This window comes from Bipolaris sorokiniana, assembly GCF_000338995.1.
Source record: "Bipolaris sorokiniana ND90Pr unplaced genomic scaffold COCSAscaffold_8, whole genome shotgun sequence".
Classification (NCBI taxonomy): Eukaryota; Fungi; Ascomycota; class Dothideomycetes; order Pleosporales; family Pleosporaceae; genus Bipolaris; species Bipolaris sorokiniana.
This window is the reverse complement of record NW_006911902.1, coordinates 1,016,821-1,040,132: the sequence shown is the minus strand read 5'-3', so window position 1 is coordinate 1,040,132 and position 23,312 is coordinate 1,016,821. Positions and strand designations below refer to the sequence as shown.

Below are 23,312 nucleotides of genomic sequence, written 5' to 3'. Positions count from 1 at the left end.
AGTAGTGATACTTTCGATAATACTAAACAAAAAGTCTAGACAATCGTAGCAGTTACACCAGACCGAGGGACATGCGGCCTCGCCGCCCCCATCTTATCCTCCAAATTAGGCAGCGAGAACCTAGGCCTACGATACGTATACCCCACAAAAGCACCCCTCTTCCTGATCTCTAGTACCGCGCGACCAACCTCTGGATCACGAAGCAGCTTGTCACGAGGTCTCTTCTTTTCCCTTTTCCGCCTTGGTATCTTCTTGAATGAAGTATATAGCCTATCCCATGCGAGTTGTTCAAAGATTCCAGGGATGCGGACTTGAGATTCGATTGCGATGGCGGGGTGAAAGACGTTAACTTTGGGTGCAGCAGCAGCAGCAGCAGCAAAAGGCGGTGCTGGCTCTTCGGCTACTTCTATAAAGTCGTAGCTGGAAGATTCGAGATGATCGGATGCGCTTAGAATGTCGGCCTCGTCGTCAAAGTACTTGGTGATGGACTGTCCTCCATGGACACGAGGCACAAAAGGTGGGCGAGTCATGTGTAGCAAGGACCACTGGATGTTGCGGAAGAATGGATGCGATTTGATGTCTTCGGCATCGTGGGGGCAGACGATGTGACCAGTGTTGTTGTGATTGTGTCGGTTGCTACGCATACTAAGAGATTTATCGCGGAGCACCCAGTCATTCTCACGGTATCGTCTGGCGGAAAGTCGATCCTGTCTCTCTTCGAGGAGTCGTGTCATTAGATCGATGGCATTGCGTGAGACTGGCACAAGAGGTATGCGATCAATATTCGGACGAGCGTAACGCTGATCGGATGGGAATCGCAACCATCGTCTGTGATCCTACTCGGGTTAACCTTGGTCCAGGACCCCATGTGGTTCCACGTACGAGTATCCGCGCCTTGGTCGCCTGTCTGTTTTCGCAGAAAAACGGTGTACATCCATACAGGCACTGGGCATGTTAGAGAGACGTCACGTCTTCTGAAGCGACGTACCTCGTATAATATTATGCCGATGCTCCACCAGTCGCAACGCCCATCATAGTTTTCACCCCTGATGACCTCTGGAGCCATATACTGACTGGTCCCCACAACGCTCTTTGCAAACTGACGTCTTTGCTCACGGTTCAACCAATCAATAATGGGCCCATTGGTAGTCTCCTGTCGAGTTTGATAGCAGTTGCGCGTTGATTCATTGCCGTAAACATGGCCCGTGTTTTTGCGGGCATCTTGTCTGTTTCTCTCTTCTTCCATGTCTTGTGCATCACCCTGAACATGCAAGCCCAAATCACGTAGCAAGCTATACCGTTGTTCGTTATAGTACGTTTGATTATGAGCCCAGTGGCCATCAAAGGCGAGGCCAAAGTCGGAAATTCTAAGGTGGCCAGATGAGGTGATGAGGAAATTGTCGGGTTTGACGTCGCGATGGATCCAGTTCATCTTGTGTGCTTCTTCAATGCAAAGTATCATTTCTGCCAGATACCACTTGGCCACGTTCTCGTCGAGAATGTCCTCGCGAAGGAGAAGTCCGAGAAAATCTCCCCCCATCATGTACTCCATAACAAGATATAAGTTGTTGTTGTCTTGGAAGGCGGCAATCAGAGGCACTACCCAACGGGAGTTTTCTGAAGCAACCAAGAAATCCCTTTCTGCACGCAAATGGCCTTCTTGACTATTGCGAAGCATGTCGGATTTCCTGATAACTTTCATAGCGAATACCTGTTTTGGTCTGCGACAAGTACCAGAAGGGTTTTCTTCTTTTGGTGTTAAAGATCGATCAAGATATCTTGTGCTGGAGCTGCTCCCACGGAGACTCTCGCAGTGTTCGCTCTTCTCACGAACAAGCCTGACGACTCCAAAGCTGCCTTTACCTAACACCCGAATAATATCGTAGTTCGAGACGTGTACGCCCTTCATTGTCTGCCGAGCTACCGTATTGGATTTCATCACTCGTATTTGGCGCAAGTGGTAAGTTTCGGAGAGATACTATTCTCGTCTATTGCATTGACGTTGCTCCTCTGAGACAGCCATGACGAGAAGTTTACCCTCCATTTGGCGACGACGCATCGACCTTGGTGTAACTTTGGTAGTAAGAAGCTCATTGAAATGTGACTCGAAGAAGATCTTCGCTGCCGCCGCTTTTTCAATAGTCGCAATAGAAGGCTCACATAATCGTGGTGCGTCTTGGCGAGGGATCACCAAAAGTCGAGAAGGCGAATGCTCGGCAGTCGATTCACAGGAAAGAGGAGGCGAGCTTTCGGTTACAAAGCGCCCATTCTGTGTGCGAAGTGTTGTCTCAGCAGATCGTGGGCCGCCTGAAGAAACCAGGGAAGTGGGAGCAGTTGACTGTGGAGCCCCACTGGTTCCTGGACTGAAGCCACTTGAGGGCAGAGAAGATACCTCGGATATAGGAGTCTTAGGCGAGATGGTAGTATTTTTGTCGCTGCTGTGTCGGTTGAAGTAACTGAGTTCAACAGTAGGTCTGGGATTCAATTTTGGGCGATGTACCACGGTCTCATTATTGAGCAAGGCATTTGAAAGCTTTGTAGTCAGCTGCCTAGACAAACTTGGAGTCGATCCACTTGTGGTTACAGGCGTAGGAGGAGGTGTGCGAGTCTGGAACACTGGTTCGGATTCGCCATCGAACGTGGCAGTATTGGCAAGCTGTAGGAGGGATGAATTATCAGGGCCTAGGCTGAGGGGTGGGAGACTGATAGGTAGGTCGGAGGTAAGAGGGATTCGCGAAGAGGATCTGGAGTAGCGTTTTCCGACTCTCAGATGAGCCGGACTACAAGACTTGTTCGCTGCTGAGCCGTTACTCCCCAGTGTAGCCTCTGCCGAGCTCGGAGTAGAGCCTGATGGTAGAGTTAGTTCTAATAAGTTCAAGGACGAGGTATCCAAGACACTTACTCTTGCCATTACGGAAAATGGAAAAGATTCCTATGCTCCCACGCCGTAGTGTGGTGAATGTACGGCCAGCAGGAGTAGTGTTGCGCGCATGCGGACGCTTCGCAGTAGCAACAGAATGAGCTTCTGCTGATCGTTCGACAACACGAACTTTTCCCTTGTCTTGCGATTCTTGCGCTTCTTGCCCGGGGTTATGGACATCTTTTCTTTTCCGCGTTGGGACAAGAGACATCATCCCGACAATTCTGATGTCTCAATTTTACCTAATGTTAGTACTGGGATGGAGTAATAATGCTGGACAAACGCTGGGAAATTCAACCAAGGCCCATTTAGGGGAACAAGTGGAGTAACGGGAGTAGAAAGACACACTAGTCTGGTTTTGTATGCCATAGGGAGAAGGCGTTGTTGAGGCCGTAAACGGAAAGCGCAGCATCGAAGACGGGAAGCAGCATCAGCCCGCACGTGGTGGGTGAAAGTGAGAAAGGTAGCAAACAGGGTATCGAAACAACCCAGATAACTTCTTCCGAATTCATCATGTCTGGTAGAAATGGCGATCTTAGTTTAGCTCGACCTTAGGACAGTGCACAATAGGAGTTTACTGGAGTGAAAGAGTGGGGCATCTCCTAGAGGGTTGTGGCATGACAGCAGAAGCGCATCTTGTCATGAGTCCAGCGAACAAGCACCAGTCACAGGGACACACATATCTTAGCAAAAGTGTGTGTCCCAATCTCATGCGATCCGAGTGCCAGCGCATCCCGTGACAAGATACTGGGTTTCCAAGGACCGCATGATCAGGACGCTGACTGTGATTCGATGGCGCGGGGTACCACCCGAGGCCATGACCAGAGTTTCGTATTGACCGCCTTGTGCTTTATTCTTCACTCCTCCTTCTCTCTCTCCTGCAGCTCTTACTTCTACCACGCCCAGCCCATCGATGCCTGAGTGTTGCAAGGGTTGCGATTATCGATAACTCCAAGCGCATCCGTCCTGCTCCGCCTTACTCGGTTGTGGCGCCTTATCCGTTATCGGCTGTCGCTTATCGCGGGCATCACCCCCTCGAACTCCATCACGTCACTTTCCTCCTGCACAACAACCTTAAAGGTTGACTTGTTAGCAACCTAGGCCAAACTCTAGTGCGGGGTTTTCTAGGCTCCTCGGATCCCGACGCAACTATTACAGAGTCTGCAAAGATCATTCCACAGGTTTGGGGCCAATTTAGCCTCGATCTTTCATTGAGCGCTTCATCGAACATAACCAAGAACATTGTCTTCTTGCTACGCGCCTGCGCCTCTTCTGAATACTTCTCTACGCCGCCAATACTTTTCGCGCATCTGTTCAGGCCATATTTGAGAACTTTGATCTAATTTTGCGAAAAACACTCAACAAGACTTTGTACTAACCGGGTTTCCACCCCCCTAGCACATCATGCCGAACTCACCAACAACCCCATTTCCTCTTTACCTGTTCCCAAGTTTCACCTTCCGCCGGCGCAGCAGCTCTGCTTTTAGCGATTCTACCAGCTCATCGTCATCGCTGTCTTCGTCTCCGCCACAGCCTACATCCTTTCTCGCCACCCAGCCGACCTCGCATCTTCGTTGTCAGAAATGTCTCGCCGATCTTATCCCTACGTCGTCAATCATAAGTAAGGGTTTCACTGGAAGACATGGTCGTGCATACCTTGTCAGTCCACCGCCGTCATCCAGCTTTCTCTCAAGCGGAAGCATCGCAGCAGCAGGCTTCAAGAATGGCGACTTGCCCAACACACTCACACACAAGCCTCAGTCCCGACAGCTGGTCACCGGCGTACACATTGTGTCTGATATAAGCTGTCGTAGTTGTGGTAGTGTTCTAGGATGGAAATATGTCGACGCCGCAGAAGACAGTCAAAAGTACAAGATTGGAAAGTTCATTCTTGAGGCCAAAAGGACTGTGAAAGGATCAGAATGGGATCAATCCTTGGAAGAAGAGGACAATGGCATGGTCACCGAGGCCAAGGAGACAGACATTGAATTCGATTCGCAGGACGAAGATGAATGCGAGGACCTCTTCAGTGGTATCTGGACTCCACAGCTGGCAGCACGGAGGAGGAAGCGCCGCGCATATCCCCAAGTTGATCTTTAGGTTTTGTCGTTCTGCACTTTTGCAGCGACCGACTGCGGGCCTCAGTCATCTTTTCAAATCACCCATCACGACATACCATATACCCCAGCAGATACCCACACGACCACTACTTATGATTTATGATACCCGGGGGGACCCCAGGTTTTGGCGTAATGGTTTGTTCTTTCCACAGTCATTTTCATATATATGTACTTACATCGGAATGATAAATGGTTTTGACAACTTTGAAAATCGCCGTGAAATACGCCGAGGTCTGTTCATATCTGATATCTTCTAACGGTCCATCCACAATTACAACCTGATGACTCTGATCACAACTTTGCGCTAACTCCATTTCCGCCTTGTACATCCCCATATCTGACCTTCCCTACTTCAGCAATCTGGCCATTTCTCTCCTCAGGCGACCATCCAGCAATCAAGTCCTCAACAACATTGATCTCATCTTGTCCCCACACCAAGCCACCTACAGGCTTGAACTCTCCATCCTGTTGCCGCCTCAATACACGGTAAGTGGGTGCACCACAAAGCCCCAATTCCTTCGCTTCAGCCGTGAGAGCCCGCAGTCTCTCCTTGATGGCAGGGCTATTGGCGCGCGCAATGAGATCGGCCCCGTTGAATCCTGCTTCATCGAGAACAGATTGAAGTACAGACTCGTCTGCTACATCTTTGTTCTGCTCCCAACACGCTGAGTCTATCATCTCATTAGCATCTGCTTTCTCAAACTCTCATCAATGGTCTCTTGTGTAACAGCCTCTATGGAGACAAATTCGAAGACCCATAGACAAAAGAACGTATGACTTACACAAAACCTTCGTCGCTGCCGGCTCCACGATCCCCACTCTAAGCACCGTCGGCGTCCGTATGGGAAACTTATCAGCCCAATAAAACTTGATCGGCCCATCTTTCCCTTTACCACCTTGCTGCTGTCCCTCTTGCACATCGACCGCATTCCACCACCTCGTCCAATCTGCATGATCGCGCCTCGACCACTCCGCTTTCGCCCGACTAATCGCCATCATCGGCATATTCGGGGCCCCTATCTCGCGAAACAAGATTCCCAGCAAGAACGGCTTGAGCACAATCTCCAGCCCAGGCCCGAATGTGCGCTGTAACCGCGCAAGCTGCGTGTACCCCAAGAACGCCCACGGCGACGAAAAGTCGAACCAAAACTCCAGTTTGACAGCCGGCTTACTCGTAGAAGACAGACGATTCGAATGCACAACACGAGGAAGCAGCGACCGCAAATTCTTCACCTGCGTCCACGCATCTTCCCCTCCCTTCCCAGAACCCATCGAAAGCCCAAGTAGCGTCGCCTCAACAAAATGCATCCGATCCTGTCCCCAAAAAAACCTCCCTTCCCCCCCTTCACCAGCCCCCGGAATCCAAAACCCAGGAACCCCAAACGCCCCCCTCTCAATCGCCAGCCCAGTCTCCCTCTCCAACTCTTTCCTCGCCCCAGCATCTGCAAAGCACGACTTATCAAGCCCCTGAACCCCGGCTTCACTTGCAATCTGGAGTAAAACAGCATCGTCGTTTACATCCCTCCCCTCAACCCAGTACGCGCGGAACAGCCGATCCGTCAACTCCCTCCTCTTATCCTGCTCTGGGACGCAATAAAGCATGCGCAGCGCATTTACCGTTTTTCGCGGGTGTTTGGGCGGGGGGTGATAAGGGACTTGGTAGCGAGCTAAAGTGCGCTGCATACCCGTTGCTGTTACACTTTTCTTCGTCGAGTTGAAGACGTCGCTTGCGCTGCCGCCGGCGCCCTGGGGCGCGGCGGTGGCGCGGTAGATGGCGCCAAGGAGGACGGGGTGGTAGACGAGTGTTGCATTTGTGCGTTTGGCGAGGGATTGCACGCGCGTGGAGGCTATGTAAGCGAAGGGACAGGAGATGTCGTAGTTAAAGATTAGGGTTGGGGGTGGGGAGGCCATGGTGGGGGTGAGATGGGAGATTTTAGTGGGAAGTGCAAGGGCAAGTGGGGTTTAGTATAAATATTTGATTAACATGGGTGCGTAGTAAATGATGTACATATCATGATTTAGTGTCGGTAAATGGCGTTAGGGCGTGAGGAGTAAGTATAACATTCAGGTACAGCCGAGGTTCTTTTTACAACGATACCGCCACCGCCTTGCCCACCTTCTTGGTATGTTCTAGGTCGGTTTTCATCTGCCTTTTGAACTCTTATGTACAGCTTGTCCTCTACATATGCCGGTACGAGCCCCACCATTGTTCACTTAGTCTACGCATATTGGAAATTGGTTCTGCAAAGTGGGCAGCTAGGACCGTCGCTGCTCTTGAACCATTTGAACAAACAAACACCGTGGAACAGGTTCTTGCAGGTCGCGCATTTCTTGTCGGGCAGCTTCCTGTCTGAACCGACGATGCTGTAACAAATTGCACACTCGCTTTGTCCCTTGAGTGCACCGTCCACGTTTCTCTTGAAGGTTGTCAGCGCATCAATAAGGGAGCCATTAAAGATCGTAATGGCGCCCAGCGAAGTTCGTAGCCAAGATTGCCATTTTGTCTCATTTACAGCGACACGGTTGAGACCTTCGATGTGAGCGTTTGCTAGCGGGAAAGCAGCAGGCAGGGATATGCGCATCGCCATTGTCTGCTCATCGACGATGTAAGACGCAGTAATCTCACGAGCACGAGAGACGACCTTGACGGTGAAGGGGGAGTCAGGCTCAGCTGCAGCTTGTTCTTCAGACCATTTCGCCACTGCATCAAGAGAAGCGATGATGACGGGCTGAGAGACGTATCTCTCCGTCCAGGGCTCGAGTGAGACTACAATCGCACGCGACTTGCAGTTCTTGAACCAAGATTTTGTCAGCGAAGGAACGTCGCGTAGGCACAAGAAGTACAGATGTGTCAAGAGCCACTGGAGATCTCTTTTGGGAGGCTCGACATCCGCTTCGTATGTTGTGATGTCTAGCTTCGAAACGTCGACTGGTCTGTTGTTTGTGTGTCCAAGGAATTCAAACATGAAGTCAAGTAAGCCAGGCAGGTAATCGCCTTCACGAATGTGCTCGATGTAGTCGTTCTTGACCTTGAAAGAAGCATGTTCTAGATGATCAAAGACCAACCTCCAGCTAAGCAGATAGCCACGTAGCGATAACGGTACGCTTCTTTCGAAGTTTGTATCAGCCAATGATGCAACTGTAGGGGCATCGATAACTAGAGATAGTAACTCTTCTGGCAAACGTGCAGTAGACTTCTCCAGTGCTGCGTCGATGGAAATCTGCTCTTGAGCCGCAGGGATTTGCTTGTGCAGAATGTCGAACGCAGTCTGCTGAACGGGCTGCGACTGCACATACAACAGGGGGAATAGCTCTTCAGTTGATTCGAGATTCTTGAGTGACACCTTGGATATCTGACGCGCTAGGACATCGTTCACCATCTTGAGAGGCTGATGAAACTCATCAGGGAAGTGTTGGGAGTGCTTCAGGATATTGATTAGTCCATCGGCAACAGGCTGCTCTGCCTCTTTCCAGGCATCTAGGAGATCGTCATTTGGCTCTTCCACATTAACCAAGGTGCGAAGTTGGGCGTATAATTTGAGCGATGCATGTACCAGAGGGATTGGACTATCCATGTCAGACTCATTCGTTTCCAACTCGGTTGTTGCCGACCAGATCGCAGATAGCGCATTGAGGATATTTCCCCAGTGATCCCCGTACCGGTCGCTTATTACTGGAATCAGTACTGATAGTGAACGACACAATTCCGCTTTAACAGCTCGTGCGACTTGGTCTTCTTGAAGCCACGAGACTACGTGATTGACGAAAAGGAGCACGCGATGTTTGGCGCTCTCTTCCACGAAATTGTCCTGGCTTAGTATACTGTTCAGCTGTACGAGATTCTGCAGTGCTTCTGACGATTTATTCTCAATGTCCAAACCTGTGAGACCGGCCAGGATTTCGCTTGACATCCTTTGGCAAGACTTGGAAGCTGATAATGGCTCCTTAAACCCATTCAGTAGTCCCAGCAGCTGAAATAGGTTTTTGGATTTTCTTGTCGTCTTGAGTAGTTCCTGCATTGGAACAGGCTGAGAGTTTTTCCACCCAGCAATCTCAATTGCTTCCGCAATTAGTACGCTATATGTCCGCGCATGGTAGTACATGGGGGCATTTGTGTCAGCACTGACATTTGACAAGATGCTACTAGCCCATGTCATGAGCGATTCAGCGCTACTGTCTGACCAGGTAGCGACTAGCGTCCGTAATTCCTGCGTTACGAACGACTGTCCATCTGAAATGAACGTCATCGCATCAGACTCGACATCCAGATCATAGTGTGCCCAGAAACCATTTGCCCCTGCAAGACCAAGATTATCATCGGCAAGCTGCACGGCGAGGGCAATGTTGTGAAGATACGCAGCCTTCAGGTCAGATGGGACTATGCTGATCGAGAAGAGATCAGGGTTCTTGAATAATCGGGTCACATATTGACTTATTCTGTATGCGACCGAATATCCGTCAACATCCCGTGTCATGTTGATAATCCTGGATGGCGATTGATCTGATTTTACTAGGTAGACAGCGCCTCCAAGAGGGTTTGTGATGGCTAGCGAGGTCTTGGGTGCAGCATTGAGGAACGGTTCAAGCGCCGAGTTCCAGTCATCGATGTTAGGAAAAACATTAGATACCTGATCCCAGTCGCCGCCTGCTTTGACGGATTGCTTTGCCAAATCCACCAAGGTCTCAACCGAGACTGACGTTGACGTAGCATCTCGCAGACCCTGCTGAATGAGGTCATACATCGATTGCTTAGAATCAGAGCCTGATGATAGTATGGTCTGGATCGATGCATTGACAGCCTTGGCATCCTGCGCTACTTCGTCGTTTGGTGATTCGGATGCGAGAAGTAACGCTTGAAGAAGACTGGAACCTTGTGATTGAGCGAGAAATTCGCGAAGTATCGAGGGTTTGGACTTGACGATCTGACGTAAACCCTGCAAAGAGTAAGGAGCTTGCTGTGGTAGCGAGAGTGTTTCTGTCATGTAAGCAAGAACACCATCCGTTGTCTGAGGAGACAGTATCTTCGCTGGCGATTGAAGCATGCGACTAAATGATTCCCACTCCCCTAAGCCTTCTATAGCTTCACGAACGTTGGCAATGATATGTTCTTGCAATTCAGGATTTGAAGTTGCGAGATCAAGGTCTGATGGTATCCTGGATGAGGTAAGAATTCCCTCAAGGGCCTTGTTCCGGATGGTTGGGTCTGTCTCCTTGAGAATGGCTCTCAGGCATGCACTCCATGCATCCTTGAAAATTGGGCTATCCGATTTCGAGTACAAGAGGTCAATTAGATAGGAAGACGAGGGTGACAGGACAAGCGTCGGTAGGTCTTTCTCTATGAACTGTTCAAGGTCCTGCTCTGTCTGAGATGAGGAGATTAATATGGGGCTGCGCTTCAACACTGCTGCAATAGCAGCCGCTGCACCATATGGCTTCCCATTCCTATTTCTGAGAACTTCGAGGGCTTCCGCTACAATCGATGTACATGCTTGTACGAAAACTGGTCGCAGTGCCGCTAAACTTTCGATTTTGAGCGCTTGATCTTGCAGGGTCGAGAACCGCGTCGCTTGTTGGCTAACACCTGTTTGCGACTTTTCATAATCCTTTGACTGTTCTGGAGCCGAGGTTTTGATATTGTCAATGAGTCGCTGCGAAAACTCAGACCATCGCTCGCCGAGGACTGAAGCCATTCCTTCAATTCCAAGAGCTTTTGATAACAACCCCGTCGCATTTGATGGTATAGCCCAGTGTGAGGTCTCCAATGTTGGATGCAAGTACTGCATGATTATAGGTAGCACCATCTCTCTTAGTAGCTTTGTCCCCTCAGACTCTTCCAACCGCTGACTCAAAAGACGAGCTATCTCTAGGTAAGCATCGAATGCGGCTTCATGGGTGTACTTGGGCTCGTCCTTGCGCACAATACCACTGTGGAGAGAATTTAACAAATCTGCAGCGTCAGTATCGTGTTGTGGCAGGACCTCTTTTGGAATAACTTTGAACAGCTCAGCCAATCGAGACCAAAAGTCGCGCGGTCCGAACTGAGACCCTTTCTTCAAGAACTGCCGTAGGCGTCTGTCAACACCTGTTTTGCTTTTGTAATCCGTCGTCCACACTGTGGGATATTTGGTAGTGAGAAGGGTCAGAGTCTCAACATAATCGCTAACAGAGCCAGTCTGGTCAGAGTTCAATGCTTCGGCCAGGTACGCTTTGCTGACAATGGCTAGATTCTGCTCAATAGCAGCTGTGAATCTGTTAGCGTATCCTTCAAATTTCGTTTACTCTAGAAAAAACACGAACCATCTTCTTTTGCCAAACAAGTTTTCAGCAGTCGATGTACTGAGCGCCGAATTCCAGCATCTCTATAAGAAGAAAAGTCCCATAAATTCTTGTCGCCAAAGAGGCTATCGTAGTCGGCCTGGTACTTGGAGAGTTCCTCAGGCTGTAAATTGGCTACCAAGCTACCCAGCAAAGACACACATGCCGAGATGACACGGCTGTACTTTGCTTCAGCATCATCCTTGGTTACAGTCCTCTCATCGCTGAGGGTTGTAGGGCTCTCTTTATCGATGGCATCGCCACAGTACTCTAATATAGGCTGTTGGTAGATCTTCCGAATGCTTTGTAGTTTCTCGGCTGTGTTGAAGACTTGTCGTAGGGAGGTTTGTGTTGCTTCGACCACTGATCGATCGCTGTCATAGAGACCACAGAGCCATGCTGAGACGCTTTTAGACATATGTTTCGCTATGCGCTTGCCGGCAGATACAGCAAAGTGACCGTGGAGGAGATGTGCATTCTGGCGAACGGCTTTCGCGTTGTCGATCGAGGTTCGCGGATACATCTTGACCCATGCCTCAAGCAAGCCTTCCTCCACTGGACTGTCAAGTGATGTGACATATGCCTGTATATCTTCCAGCGCCTTTGCCTTTGTTGTGCTATCTCTTTTGGAAAGGTTTCTCAGGTAGACTACGACGTTCGGGTCGGAGATGGCAGAGACGTCTGGAGGCTCTGATACGTATGACAGCTGCGACGAACTTGCGCCAAATGCTGGTGATGCACTCCCGAAAGCACCAAACCCGGTTGTGTTGGCAGCGCGGGCACTGCTTGCCTGGGCTTTTGCTGTGCGCTTCGACATGGTGGGGTTCGTGTGACAAAACTCCCAGGTTACCTCGAAGATGTTTGTGTAATATGGGCACCCAGTGTGTAGAGGCAGAGGGCACAGCAGAACAGGCCGTAGTTATGCAAGGAATGACTCAAGGAAAACCAACAGTCGCATGTTGTGACAACGATGGGAGAGCAGCTGTGAAATGTCGAAATAGTGCGGCTCTGCCTGATGACGGCACCAACTGTGGGTAGGCGGACGACGGTGGGGCAATCTGGGCATATCCCTGTCACACACTAGAGCCAATCCGTGTCTAGCGGATTTCGCTGACATGGAACTTCGTCTGGAGGCAACGCCCAAGCTCGATTGATCTTTCTTCCCTTGTTTACTCTACACTCATCCGCCACAACAGCACTCTGCGCAGGTGGTGATCTGTTACCATGAAGTTCTACATCGACAGCCTTCCCGTGCTGTTCCCATACCCTCGGGTATATCCTGAGCAATATGCTTACATGTGCGATCTCAAGCGTACCTTGGACCAGGGCGGTCATTGCGTCCTCGAGATGCCTTCAGGCACGGGTAAAACCGTGTCATTGCTCTCACTCATCATCGCGTACCAGCAACACTATCCTGAAAAACGGAAGCTGATTTACTGCTCGCGTACCATGTCTGAGATTGAGAAGGCCTTGGCCGAGTTGAAGGCGTTGATGAAGTATCGAACCACCGAGCTAGGCTATGAAGAAGAATTTCGAGGTCTGGGATTGACAAGTCGAAAGAACCTTTGTCTACATCCCTCAGTCAAGCGGGAAAAGAGTGGGACGGTAGTAGATGCGCGATGTCGCAGCTTGACGGCAGGTTTCGTCAAGGAGAAGAAAGAACGAGGCGAGGATGTCGAGCTCTGCGTTTATCACGAGAATCTCGATCTGTTAGAGCCACACAACCTCATTCCACCTGGCGTATGGACCTTTGATGGCATACTGAAGTATGGTGAACAGCAAAAGCAATGTCCTTACTTTACCGCACGGCGAATGATGCCCTACTGCAACGTCATCATCTACTCGTACCATTACCTGTTAGACCCAAAGATTGCAGATCGAGTATCCAAGGAGTTATCAAAAGATTGCATAGTAGTCTTTGATGAAGCCCATAACATCGACAATGTATGCATCGAGTCCCTCAGCATCGACCTGACAGAAGATGTGTTACGGAAAGCAACCAAAGGCGTCAATAACCTTGACCGAAAAATCACAGAGATGAAGAGCAGTGACGCAGAGAAGCTGCAAAACGAATACGCCAAACTAGTCGAAGGTCTCCGGGCTGCAGATGAGGCGCGTAACGAAGAGGCTTTCATGGCAAACCCTGCCCTTCCAGACGATCTTCTTACAGAAGCCGTACCGGGTAACATACGGCGAGCCGAGCATTTTGTCGCATTTCTCAAGCGCTTCATCGAATACCTCAAAACTCGTATGAAGGTTCTTAACGTTGTTGCGGATACCCCACCAGAATTCTTGAAGCATCTCAAGGACTTGACATTTATCGAACGAAAACCGCTGCGGTTCTGCGCCGAGCGTCTGACCTCACTCGTCCGTACACTCGAACTTACAAATATCGAGGACTACCAACCCCTTCAAGAAGTCGCTACCTTCGCCACACTTGTAGCAACATATGAAACTGGCTTCCTACTGATAATCGAACCCTTCGAATCAGCGACAGCCACTGTACCGAACCCCGTCTTACATCTGACATGCCTGGACGCTGCAATAGCCATCAAACCCGTTTTCGAGCGCTTCTACTCCGTCATCGTTACTTCTGGAACCATGTCACCCTTGGATATGTATCCCCGTATGCTCAACTTTAATACCGTTGTACAGGAGTCTTTCACAATGACACTGACACGAAAATCTTTCCTTCCCATGATTGTCGATCGTGGAAACGATCAGAATCAAGTCACATCACAGTTTGAGCACCGAAACGACTTGCAAGTACAGCGAAACTTTGGTAATCTACTCATTGAATTCTGCAAACTGACTCCTGATGGAGTCGTTGTCTTCTTCCCATCTTATCTCTACATGGAAAGCATCATTTCCGCATGGCAAGGCATGGAAATCCTCGACACAGTCTGGAAATACAAACTCATTCTCGTCGAAACGCCTGATGCCCAAGAAACCGCCCTCGCACTCGAAACCTTCCGCACAGCCTGCAACAACGGCCGCGGCGCCGTCCTCCTCTGTGTCGCCCGAGGCAAAGTAAGCGAAGGCATTGATTTCGACCACCACTACGGCCGCACTGTGCTCTGCATGGGCGTACCTTACCAATACACCGAATCCAGAATCCTCAAGGCGCGCTTGGAGTTCCTCCGCGAAACCTATCGCATCAAGGAAGCAGACTTCCTCTCCTTCGACGCCATGCGCCACGCCGCCCAGTGCCTCGGTCGCGTCATTCGCGGCAAAGATGACTACGGAATCATGGTGCTAGCAGATAAGCGCTTCAACAAGAAACAAACGCAACTACCTAAATGGATTCAACAGGGCCTCGATGCCAAAAACACGAAACTCTCCATTGACCAGGCTGTTGGTATGGCCAAGAATTTCCTCAAGGAAATGAGCGTGCCGTGGAGTAGGGCTGAGCAGGAGGGCCATTCGTCGTGGAGTCTGGAGGATCTCGAGGCGCATCAGAGGAAGAAGGCGGCACACGGGATTAGTGGGACTGATAACCCGGCTATGCGGGCGTTGGAAGGGAGAGCTGAGGTGGAGCGCATGGATGTTGATGGTGAGGGAGACGAGTATGGAGGCAGGGCTGATGTTGATGCTGAGATGGCGGGATTGGCTGATGGATAGAAGTTTGAAGATTTTTGACCACATGAAAGAGCAGACTCGTTTGCCTTCTTCCTCTTGAGAAAGCGATCAGTAAAAATCTGCATGATACTTGGGGCGTTTTGTCAGGGTTTGGTAGTTGGATGTCGCCATTAAGAATGTACTTCATGTCCGCACCACTGATGTAGTGCAAGTAATTTGAATGAGAATCAATACTAAGAGATACACATTGAGCTACTGGTATCAGTTCACCGAAGATCAGGTGCAGCAAGACATCAGAACGAAAAATGAAGGTTGCATTGAATCAACTGACTATCCACGAATGAGCGCCTTGCTAGGATATATGAACACGAAGAGGAATGCAATCCATATACCAAAGCTCGTCCACGCCCAAACTCCATGCTAGACAACCATCCAAAAGAATAACAGCTCCAAACACGACCATTTTGCAGCGAGTGACAGGCGACTTTTAATCTCCATAGCTTCATGCACGCGTTCAGACTTCCATGTCCATAAACAACCACTTGTCACTAGTCAACTTCTCGCCCTGGCTGAAATCGTCAAGAGTTGTCAACCCAAATCCAATCCAACCCAGGTCCTTTGTCAGGTTATTGCGAGCTACTTGATCGCTGTGTCGGTCGATACAAAGGACGAGGCGGCTGCATGAGAAGTAATCAATTTCGCAGAGCTCGAGTAGGGCCATGAGCCTGTTTTATGTCAGTCCTGGTACAGGCGACACGAGAGCATTGAGGAATGACTTACCCAGCCTTGAGGTCTGCACCAATCACAGCTTCATCAAAGAAGACAAACATGCTCCTCTCCTCTTCCCTTTCAACAACAAATCCACGGAACATAACTCCACCAACATAATCCCACATCTCAATGTAGTTTGTAATCGCACCCTTGTGCTCCTCAAACCGTACCATTTCAGGTATATCGGAGTCAGTTGAGGAGTCAGAGTAGCGACGCACGTCGATGCCGTAGTCATTTGTGGTCGAGGTATTTGCAGTCGTACCGATATAAGACATATCCATCACTAGCGAGTGCTGACGGTGCTGGCTCCCCTCACCTAGGAAAACAGATCGCAGTGTCTCGCAGAAGAGTCTCTCACACTCTTCCGTAATGGTATATGCTGCCCCCCCTCTGCGCGCCTTACCGTTCTTAGCGGTAGATGCGTGTCTGGCGGCGAGGGGGGGACTTGATGGAGGTGATGGTATTCCCTGGTTGACACTTAGTGTTTGGTCCATTACATATGGAACGGCGCATGAGCAATGACATACCGAGCTGACCTCAGGAACACCACCCGGCCCCGGCAGACGGGGTAGTGGAGTAATGGAAGCCTTGAAGGCTGGCGGTCGACGCGTCTACGGCATAGCAGCTAGCGCGGACGTTGCTAGCGGATGAGTACGAGTGAATGCTACTACTACTACTACTCATACTACTACTGTTTCGTTTTGACATCGCCATTGCTACAATGTTGCCACGGTGGATGCGTAAGAAGGTAAGAGTCTTAGGAAAGGGAATGCGCGTATAGGATCGCTGGTTGAGAGATTGCGGAGGTGCTGGAGGCGTTGTTTGGTGTAACAGAGCTGAGCGGTGATGTATATGGTAAGAAGAGGCAAAGACGGAAGACGGAAGATGAAAGAGGAGTCGGGCTCTAGCGGAGTGGGGTCTCTTGGCTCGTGCGTGAGGATGGCCATGTGACTGGTCAGAATTGAGCACTAGAAACTTCGCCAACCTTGGCCTAAACCTCGGCCAACAGATAGAGCACTTCGGACGAGGAACTTGGTTCTGCACTGTGAAGAACACCATAATTTTTGGATCCTGTGAAAACAGGACAACAAATTTCAGACCATCCACTAGCCTGTGATCATCACATTCAATGGGACCATGCGGATTCTAGTGGGACCTGAATTCGAATAATCATGTATTATTACGCACTCGTGTTAGTGCCCACATGAAACACCATTAACTTTTGGAAATAGCTTCCTCAGCGAATTTCTACTCTTTTAGCAACATCGCCTCGCTATATCTCATACATATGATCCATCAAAAGAAACATCGGTGAAGAGGACTGAGAGATCCTTCCTCCTTGCACAAATCTATCGAAGCAACCCGGACTATGCAAGTCGGATATCTCAGACGACACGCTATGCATACGGAAATCAGACATAATAGGAAACAAGAAAGATACGCCAACAGACGCAGGCCGGCGGAGTCCTGCATACGAGTGGAGTCGGATCCTGCAATTTGACAGGAGCCAAGTGGACCCTGTTGCGCATAGGCGGACAAATAAAGGAAGTCGATGATTTAGCTGACAGAGATACACTTGATGTCGAAGATCAAGTCAGAGTTGGGCGGGATGTCTGGAGGAGCACCCTTCTTTCCGTATGCCATCGCGGCAGGGATAGTAAGACGACGCTCGCCGCCGGGGGTCATACCAGCGACACCAACGTCCCAGCCCTTGATGACTTGGCCGACGCCGAGCTTGAAGGAGAAAGGCTTGCCCTTCTTGTTGGCTATACGAGTATTAGTATATGTTCGGTAGAACAGACTTTGGTGAATACTTACAATCAAAGACCTTGCCGTTCTTCAGCTTGCCAATGTAGCGCATCTCGACACGGTCACCCTTCTTGGCGGCCTTGCCCTTGCCTTCCTTCTTGTCATCAACAATGACGCCGCTGACGTTGCGAGGTCCCTTGGTAGCCTCCTTCTTTGCCTCTGGCTTGGGTGCGTCGACCTTTGGGGAGCCAGTGGGGCCCTGCTCGAGGTTCTTAGCGAACTGAACCTTCTTCTTGTCGCTGCTGGGGGTGTCGTTCTTCTCAACCTTTTCAGCCTTCTTCTCTGGCTCAGCAGCGCTAACGACAGCTTGGCCATCGTTCTTCTTCAGCTTCTTAGCTTGCTTCTTGCTGAGCTTAGCGTCGCCGTTAGTCTTGCTGATCATATCATCAAGGCTGGCCTCCTCTTCAGCAGCACGCTTCTTGCTCTTCTTGCTGGCTTCAACAAGCTTGGGAACCTCCTCCTCCTCATCACTGTCAACCTCGGTGATTCTGGGGTCGCTCATGCCATCGAGCTCGTCGTCCTCTGATTCGTCCATACCATCGAGCTCATCCTCGTCGGGAGACAGATCGTAGCCGAGCTCGTCAAGACCATCATCTTCCTCATCCTCGCTGTCCTCGTCTTCAGGGAACGCGACATAGTTACCGGTGACGTAGATGTCGTGCGTGCCGGTGACACAGAGGTAGACCTCCTCGCCCTGGCGGACAGTGATGTCGAGAGGCTGCTGGTAGTGCTACATGAGAGTTAGTGGGGCGCCTAGCAGACTCTGTAATGAGCAATCGTACCTTCTCAGGGTCAAGTGTGCAGAGAACAAGCTCTTCAGGCTCATCCTCATCGTCGTCGTCTTCGTCATCTTCGTCATCCTCGTCGCTCAGATCATCATCGGTAACCTTAGCCTTGCCCTTGGCCTTACCCTTAGCGCCGTTGGTCAAACCGTCAATGTCCATGTCATCGGCCTCAAGCTCCTCTTGCATCTTCTTGCTAAGAGCAGCTTGCTTAGCCTTCTTTGACTTGGCTGGATCGCTAGGACCGCCATTCTTCTCATCTTCGCTGTCGTCATCGGAAAGATCCGAGTCAGCCTCGAGAAGCGCACCAGCTGCACGCAGACGGGCAGCGATTGCCTCAATGTCACCCTCTTCATAGTCCTCATCATCATCTTCCATGTCAAAGTCATCAGGGATACGGATGAGCTTTAAGGTTGCGCGAGCATGCTTTTGGTCCTCGTCAAACTGTGGCTCAGCATCTGGGTCGATGGCAGCCATCGTAATTCTGAACTAGACTCAGTTAGCAAAAAGTTGCGAATGCGACAGCTTCGCGCAAAGATGAACAGAATTGACGCAGCGCAGGTGCGCTGGCTATGAAATGCGAACAACACATAAGAATATACTTACAGTGGTGGACTGGTCGACAGCAGCCAGAATGGGAATGCCTCCAGCCGGAATGCGACGTCCGTAGACGCCAACAGGAATAGCAGAGGCCATCTTGAAGATTGTCGTGAATGTATGTGGGAGAGAGCTGACTAAAGTATCAATGTTTATCCAGTCGAAGAAGCGCTCTTTGCTCAGAGGTTTGCACAGCTCAAGGACAGCTGGTAGAGCAGGATGATAGCGAAAAAAACGAGGAACTCGAGAACGGCGGGCTCGAGAGGTAGAAAAAGTTCGCCAAGCCCTGCAGCTTTCTGTTAGCGTCCTTTCACCGCCGGCAGAACGCTCCACTTCGCCCCACTAGCGCGACTGGATCGCGGTCATACGCGCCACTCTACGCGCACTCGCCTTTGACCAGCCCACCAGGACCAACCTCGAGATCGATATCGACATGCAGCAGTTTAGATGGTCTCGTGACATCTCATCATGACCCCGGCCCCGATGAATGCCCTAGATTCACCAAGCACTTACCACCATGGGCTCCCGTCTAGACAAGAATGCTGAGTCGGTTCGCAAGCGCATTGCCAGCCATCGCTTTGACGGCGAAGATGGCGAAGAATACGGAGGCTCGGCGTTTGGAGGATTTACCGACTACTTTAGGCGAAAGAAGATCAAACTGCAGAACCTGGATGCCGATATTCGATCTCAGGCAGGAGATAAACCGCAGATCTTCAAGGGAATCGTCGCACACGTAAACGGCTATACTCAACCCTCGCTTAATGATCTACATACACTCATAGTGCAGCATGGCGGAGGCTTCATGCAATACTTGGACGGAAAGACTACTGTAACACACATTATAGCCAGCAGTCTCACACTGAAGAAGGCTGTCGAATTCAGAAGATATCGCATTGTAAAGCCGGCGTGGGTGGTGGATAGCATAAGAGCTGGCAAACTGCTGCCATGGAATGAGTACCGCGTAGTGGATGAGGGCGAAAAACAAAATGTATTGGCATTCGATGGGGGTAATATCACCACACATTCAAACATTAAGAAGAGGGGGTATCGAGACCAGACAGACACCAGCTGGTACACGAGCCAGCTGCAAGGTAGTCAATTTGGGCCATCTAGTACACCGACACCCTCCAGTCCTAGGCGCCCGCGTTTCTCAAAATCAAAGCAACAACACTCGACGCCTAACGATGACATAGAAGATCTTCCACCTTCCTGTCAACCTCAAGGTCTACTTAACCCGCCCGGTCCAGGACAGTCAAGTAAGGCTGCAAAGCTGATTACGCCGCCCAAAACGAGCCCTGCGCTACTACCTGTTGACCCTGAAGATATACAGAGTGATTTGCACAACAGCCTCTACGCAGAGCCCAGCCCTCCCAGGGCTCTACACTCGCCGCTCAACGGCCAAGTCGAGGAAAGGGCAAAAGGGATCGTGTCTGAACTTGATCCTCTGGCGCCTAAAAGTAGGCCACTTACTGCTGAAGAGCACAATGCAATCCTTCTCCGTGACCCAAAGATTCGGCGGTCCACTGTTGTGGATCCAAATTTTCTTGAGCAGTATTACAGAGAGTCGCGCTTACACCATTTGTCTACTTGGAAGGCTGATCTCAAGTCGCAACTGCAGGCCCTTGCAAATGAAAGCACATCCTCCCAGAGAGCTAAGCAGAAGCGTGTGCCTGGTGTTCGGCGATACATCTTACATGTTGATTTCGACAGTTTCTTCGCTGCAGTCAGTTTAAAGAAACACCCGGAATTTAAAGACAAGCCGGCCGTCGTTGCCCACGGACAAGGCAGTGCTTCGGAAATCGCAAGTTGCAACTACCCTGCTCGCACATTCGGTATCAAAAACGGAATGTGGATGAAGCGAGCACAAGAACTCTGTCCGGACCTCAAGATCTTGCCTTACAATTTTCCGGCTTATGAAGAGACGAGTCGTACATTCTATGACACTATCCTCGCCACTGGAGGCATTGTCCAAAGTGTCAGTATTGATGAGGCCCTCATTGATGTCTCAAATCTGTGCATAGCCGTTGGTGGCAGCGATGGCAAAAGTCACTCGGAAGATAGTATTTACCGTGAGCAGGCGAAGGCCGATGAAATTGCACTAAATTTGCGAGATGAAGTGAGATCCAGGACGGGATGTAATGTTTCGGTCGGTATCGGTAGCAACATTCTACTCGCCAAGCTGGCTTTACGCAAAGCAAAACCCGCTGGCCAACATCAGATTAAGCCCGAAGAAGTGCTCGGCTTCATTGGCCAACTCCAAGTGCAGGACCTACCCGGTGTTGCCGGATCAATTGGCGGTAAACTGGAGGGTATTGGAGTCAAACTTGTCAAGGATGTTCGTAAGCTCAACAAGGAGAGACTCATTCAAATACTTGGGCCTAAAACCGGCGAGAAGCTATACGAATACTCTAAAGGTATCGACCATCAAGAAGTCGGTGAACAAGTTATTCGCAAATCTGTGTCCGCGGAGGTGAATTGGGGTGTTCGATTTGAAAATCAAGAGCAAGCTGATGAGTTCATTGCCAGCCTGTGTGGGGAGCTCCAGAAACGACTCCTGAAAGAGAGGGTAAAAGGCAAACAATTCACCATGAAGGTTATGCGACGCTCACCAGATGCACCTCTAGATCCACCAAAGCATCTTGGGCATGGCAAGTGTGATACGCACAGCAAGAGTCTTCTACTCGGCGTCGCGACCAACGCAAAGGAAGTCCTGACAAAGGAAGCCTTGGCTGTGCTACGTGGCTTCGGATTTACTCCCGGAGAGCTTCGTGGCATCGGAATACAGATGACAAAGCTTGAGCTCATGAAATCGGCTACGGATGGAAGTGTTGAGGGCTCACAACCAAAGTTACAATTCAAAGTCAAGAATGCAGAGTCAGCGCGGGCAGCGCGGGTACTACAGGTGGTTGAAGATGATCCGATTCAAGATGACCCAGAGACTCCACGAAAATCCAAGATATCATCAGGAGATGAGCATGTTGTGTTTGGCGCCGAGCAGCTTGATGCCTCGACGCCTTCTCGACGTCCACTCAATACTCTGGGCACACAATTCATCATGCCTTCGCAAGTCGACCCTAAGGTACTCGATGAGCTGCCGGAGGATATACGAACCAAGCTCTTGCGCCAAGCTCGACAATCGTCCCCTACGCCTGCAAACAATGCGTTAGCATACGATACGCCAAGCATACCCTCGAAAGCCCTACCTCTCGCTTTGACAGCGCTTCCTAACCAGTCCCAGCTTGACCCAGAAATTCTCGCTGCTTTACCTGCAGAAGTCCGTGCCGAGGTTCTTGCTCAGTATGTCGACAGTGAAATATCCTTTTCTCCTTCGCGGAGTTCAAGAGGACCTGATCAAACTATTTTACCTCAGTCACCTCGCAAAAACAGGATCATCGGAATTCCAGCGAACAAGCCTATTGTGCCAGCAAAACGAGGGAGAGGTCGTCCGCCAAGATCAGCGATGTTGGCCGCAGCTGCACAGGCAAAAGCCATTGACAAAACTGGCAAGATGCTCACCCAAGCCAACTTTATATCTCTCAAGAATCCAGCCCGAGAAAGCCTAAGTAGAGAGGGTTCAGCTGGTTTGAGCGACAACGCTTTTGAAGCACCTACCATCACCAAACACAACGAATATGACGATCTTGATCCTGATTTCCTTGCTGCGCTCCCCGAAGACATGCGTAAAGAAGTCATTGATCAGCACAACGCAGCAAAACTAAACGCATTCCGCTTCGTGATGTCCAAGAAAACCAAAGCCCCATCAGCCCCCAAACAGCCTAGACCAGCCCCGAAAATCAAAGTCCCACGTCCCTCGACAGCAACTTTTACCACACAGAAGCTCTCCACTGAACCAGATCTCCGCAGTGCAATGAGACTCTGGATCAGCGAATTCGACGAGGAGGGGCCCTACGAGGAAGACATCACAGCATTGATCAAGTACCTTAAGAAAGTCGTGCTAGAAGAGCGCGATATGAACAAAGCAGTCGGTCTCGTCAAATGGGTCGGTTACATTATCAGTGATAAGATGGAGACTAATGAGGCTTTCGCACGCGAGTCGTGGAGGAAGTGTCTCGCTACGATTAAAGATGGTGTGAGGAGAGTTTGTAAGGACAAGGGGTTGGGAAGGGTGTGTTTTGAGTAGTTATGTGATATGAGCTTCCTCTTTGATGACTTTATGCTTTGGAGTAGTATAGACGGAAGGGGTAGTTAATAGTAATGCTTTATTAGTCATATCACGTATTTTGAACATGTGACTGATCTTTTTCGTGCCAGTCGGCTAACAGTGTGGCAATTTGCATTGGCTCTGGGTGATGACCGTGTTGTATGAATCTCAATTGATCTCTACGGAAGGAATTCCAAGAAGACTCGGTCCGAGTGAGATTGTTTACGGGGTAACTTGTCAATGACAAGTCGATGGTA

The 23,312-nt window shown here is 50.2% G+C and overlaps 9 protein-coding genes across 9 annotated transcripts; 3 read left to right on the top strand and 6 right to left on the bottom strand.

Moving 5' to 3' along the window:
• Nucleotides 1-35: 35 nt before the first annotated feature.
• On the bottom strand, nucleotides 36-1,909 carry COCSADRAFT_90858 (uncharacterized protein; the record flags this gene model as incomplete). Its single annotated transcript, XM_007702583.1, has 3 exons — nucleotides 36-836; nucleotides 883-945; nucleotides 989-1,909. The coding sequence occupies 3 exons, from the start codon at nucleotides 1,907-1,909 to the stop codon at nucleotides 36-38; spliced, it is 1,785 nt and encodes a 594-aa protein (XP_007700773.1).
• A 69-nt stretch (nucleotides 1,910-1,978) lies between these two features.
• On the bottom strand, nucleotides 1,979-3,131 carry COCSADRAFT_91110 (uncharacterized protein; the record flags this gene model as incomplete). The annotated part of the gene is made up of 2 exons (XM_007702582.1): nucleotides 1,979-2,847; nucleotides 2,903-3,131. The coding sequence occupies 2 exons, from the start codon at nucleotides 3,129-3,131 to the stop codon at nucleotides 1,979-1,981; spliced, it is 1,098 nt and encodes a 365-aa protein (XP_007700772.1).
• A 1,490-nt stretch (nucleotides 3,132-4,621) lies between these two features.
• COCSADRAFT_55781 (uncharacterized protein) lies at nucleotides 4,622-5,020 on the top strand (the record flags this gene model as incomplete). Its single annotated transcript, XM_007702311.2, has 1 exon — nucleotides 4,622-5,020. A coding segment is annotated over one exon (399 nt), but the record flags the coding sequence as incomplete, so codon positions are not given.
• Nucleotides 5,021-5,237: 217 nt separating this feature from the next.
• On the bottom strand, nucleotides 5,238-6,990 carry COCSADRAFT_190931 (uncharacterized protein). The gene is made up of 2 exons (XM_007702581.1): nucleotides 5,823-6,990; nucleotides 5,238-5,711 (listed from the first exon to the last, which is right to left on the bottom strand). The coding sequence occupies exons 1-2, from the start codon at nucleotides 6,949-6,951 to the stop codon at nucleotides 5,332-5,334; spliced, it is 1,509 nt and encodes a 502-aa protein (XP_007700771.1). The 5' UTR covers nucleotides 6,952-6,990; the 3' UTR covers nucleotides 5,238-5,331.
• Nucleotides 6,991-7,028: 38 nt separating this feature from the next.
• On the bottom strand, nucleotides 7,029-12,328 carry COCSADRAFT_181952 (uncharacterized protein). The gene is made up of 2 exons (XM_007702580.1): nucleotides 11,338-12,328; nucleotides 7,029-11,281 (listed from the first exon to the last, which is right to left on the bottom strand). The coding sequence occupies exons 1-2, from the start codon at nucleotides 12,170-12,172 to the stop codon at nucleotides 7,260-7,262; spliced, it is 4,857 nt and encodes a 1,618-aa protein (XP_007700770.1). The 5' UTR covers nucleotides 12,173-12,328; the 3' UTR covers nucleotides 7,029-7,259.
• A 211-nt stretch (nucleotides 12,329-12,539) lies between these two features.
• On the top strand, nucleotides 12,540-15,177 carry COCSADRAFT_37505 (uncharacterized protein). Its single transcript, XM_007702248.1, has one exon. The coding sequence runs from the start codon at nucleotides 12,580-12,582 to the stop codon at nucleotides 14,974-14,976; it is 2,397 nt and encodes a 798-aa protein (XP_007700438.1). The 5' UTR covers nucleotides 12,540-12,579; the 3' UTR covers nucleotides 14,977-15,177.
• A 271-nt stretch (nucleotides 15,178-15,448) lies between these two features.
• Nucleotides 15,449-15,986, bottom strand: COCSADRAFT_171995 (uncharacterized protein; the record flags this gene model as incomplete). The annotated part of the gene is made up of 2 exons (XM_007702579.1): nucleotides 15,449-15,659; nucleotides 15,715-15,986. 2 exons carry the CDS (start codon nucleotides 15,984-15,986, stop codon nucleotides 15,449-15,451), a joined length of 483 nt encoding a protein of 160 aa, XP_007700769.1.
• An 847-nt stretch (nucleotides 15,987-16,833) lies between these two features.
• Nucleotides 16,834-19,114, bottom strand: COCSADRAFT_118972 (uncharacterized protein). The gene is made up of 4 exons (XM_007702578.1): nucleotides 18,903-19,114; nucleotides 18,297-18,785; nucleotides 17,524-18,244; nucleotides 16,834-17,471 (listed from the first exon to the last, which is right to left on the bottom strand). The coding sequence occupies exons 1-4, from the start codon at nucleotides 18,990-18,992 to the stop codon at nucleotides 17,263-17,265; spliced, it is 1,509 nt and encodes a 502-aa protein (XP_007700768.1). The 5' UTR covers nucleotides 18,993-19,114; the 3' UTR covers nucleotides 16,834-17,262.
• A 182-nt stretch (nucleotides 19,115-19,296) lies between these two features.
• Nucleotides 19,297-23,163, top strand: COCSADRAFT_331194 (uncharacterized protein). Its single transcript, XM_007702577.1, has one exon. It carries the CDS (start codon nucleotides 19,411-19,413, stop codon nucleotides 23,032-23,034), a length of 3,624 nt encoding a protein of 1,207 aa, XP_007700767.1. The 5' UTR covers nucleotides 19,297-19,410; the 3' UTR covers nucleotides 23,035-23,163.
• The last annotated feature ends 149 nt before the right edge of the window (nucleotides 23,164-23,312 follow it).

Excerpts from the sequence above, each read along its gene's own strand:
- COCSADRAFT_37505 (XM_007702248.1), top strand. The coding sequence starts at position 12,580 with ATGAAGTTCTACATCGACAGCCTTCCCGTGCTGTTCCCATACCCTCGG.
- COCSADRAFT_190931 (XM_007702581.1), bottom strand. The coding sequence starts at position 6,951 with ATGGCCTCCCCACCCCCAACCCTAATCTTTAACTACGACATCTCCTGT. Across the intron at positions 5,712-5,822 it reads GGCAGCGACGAAGGTTTTGT|ACTCAGCGTGTTGGGAGCAG; the intron begins GTAAGTCATACG and ends ATGAGATGATAG.
- COCSADRAFT_181952 (XM_007702580.1), bottom strand. The coding sequence starts at position 12,172 with ATGTCGAAGCGCACAGCAAAAGCCCAGGCAAGCAGTGCCCGCGCTGCC. Across the intron at positions 11,282-11,337 it reads TTGTTTGGCAAAAGAAGATG|CTGCTATTGAGCAGAATCTA; the intron begins GTTCGTGTTTTT and ends ACAGATTCACAG.
- COCSADRAFT_331194 (XM_007702577.1), top strand. The coding sequence starts at position 19,411 with ATGGGCTCCCGTCTAGACAAGAATGCTGAGTCGGTTCGCAAGCGCATT.
- COCSADRAFT_118972 (XM_007702578.1), bottom strand. The coding sequence starts at position 18,992 with ATGGCCTCTGCTATTCCTGTTGGCGTCTACGGACGTCGCATTCCGGCT. Across the intron at positions 18,786-18,902 it reads CTGTCGACCAGTCCACCACT|TTCAGAATTACGATGGCTGC; the intron begins GTAAGTATATTC and ends AACTGAGTCTAG. Across the intron at positions 17,472-17,523 it reads GAACGGCAAGGTCTTTGATT|CCAACAAGAAGGGCAAGCCT; the intron begins GTAAGTATTCAC and ends ATACTCGTATAG.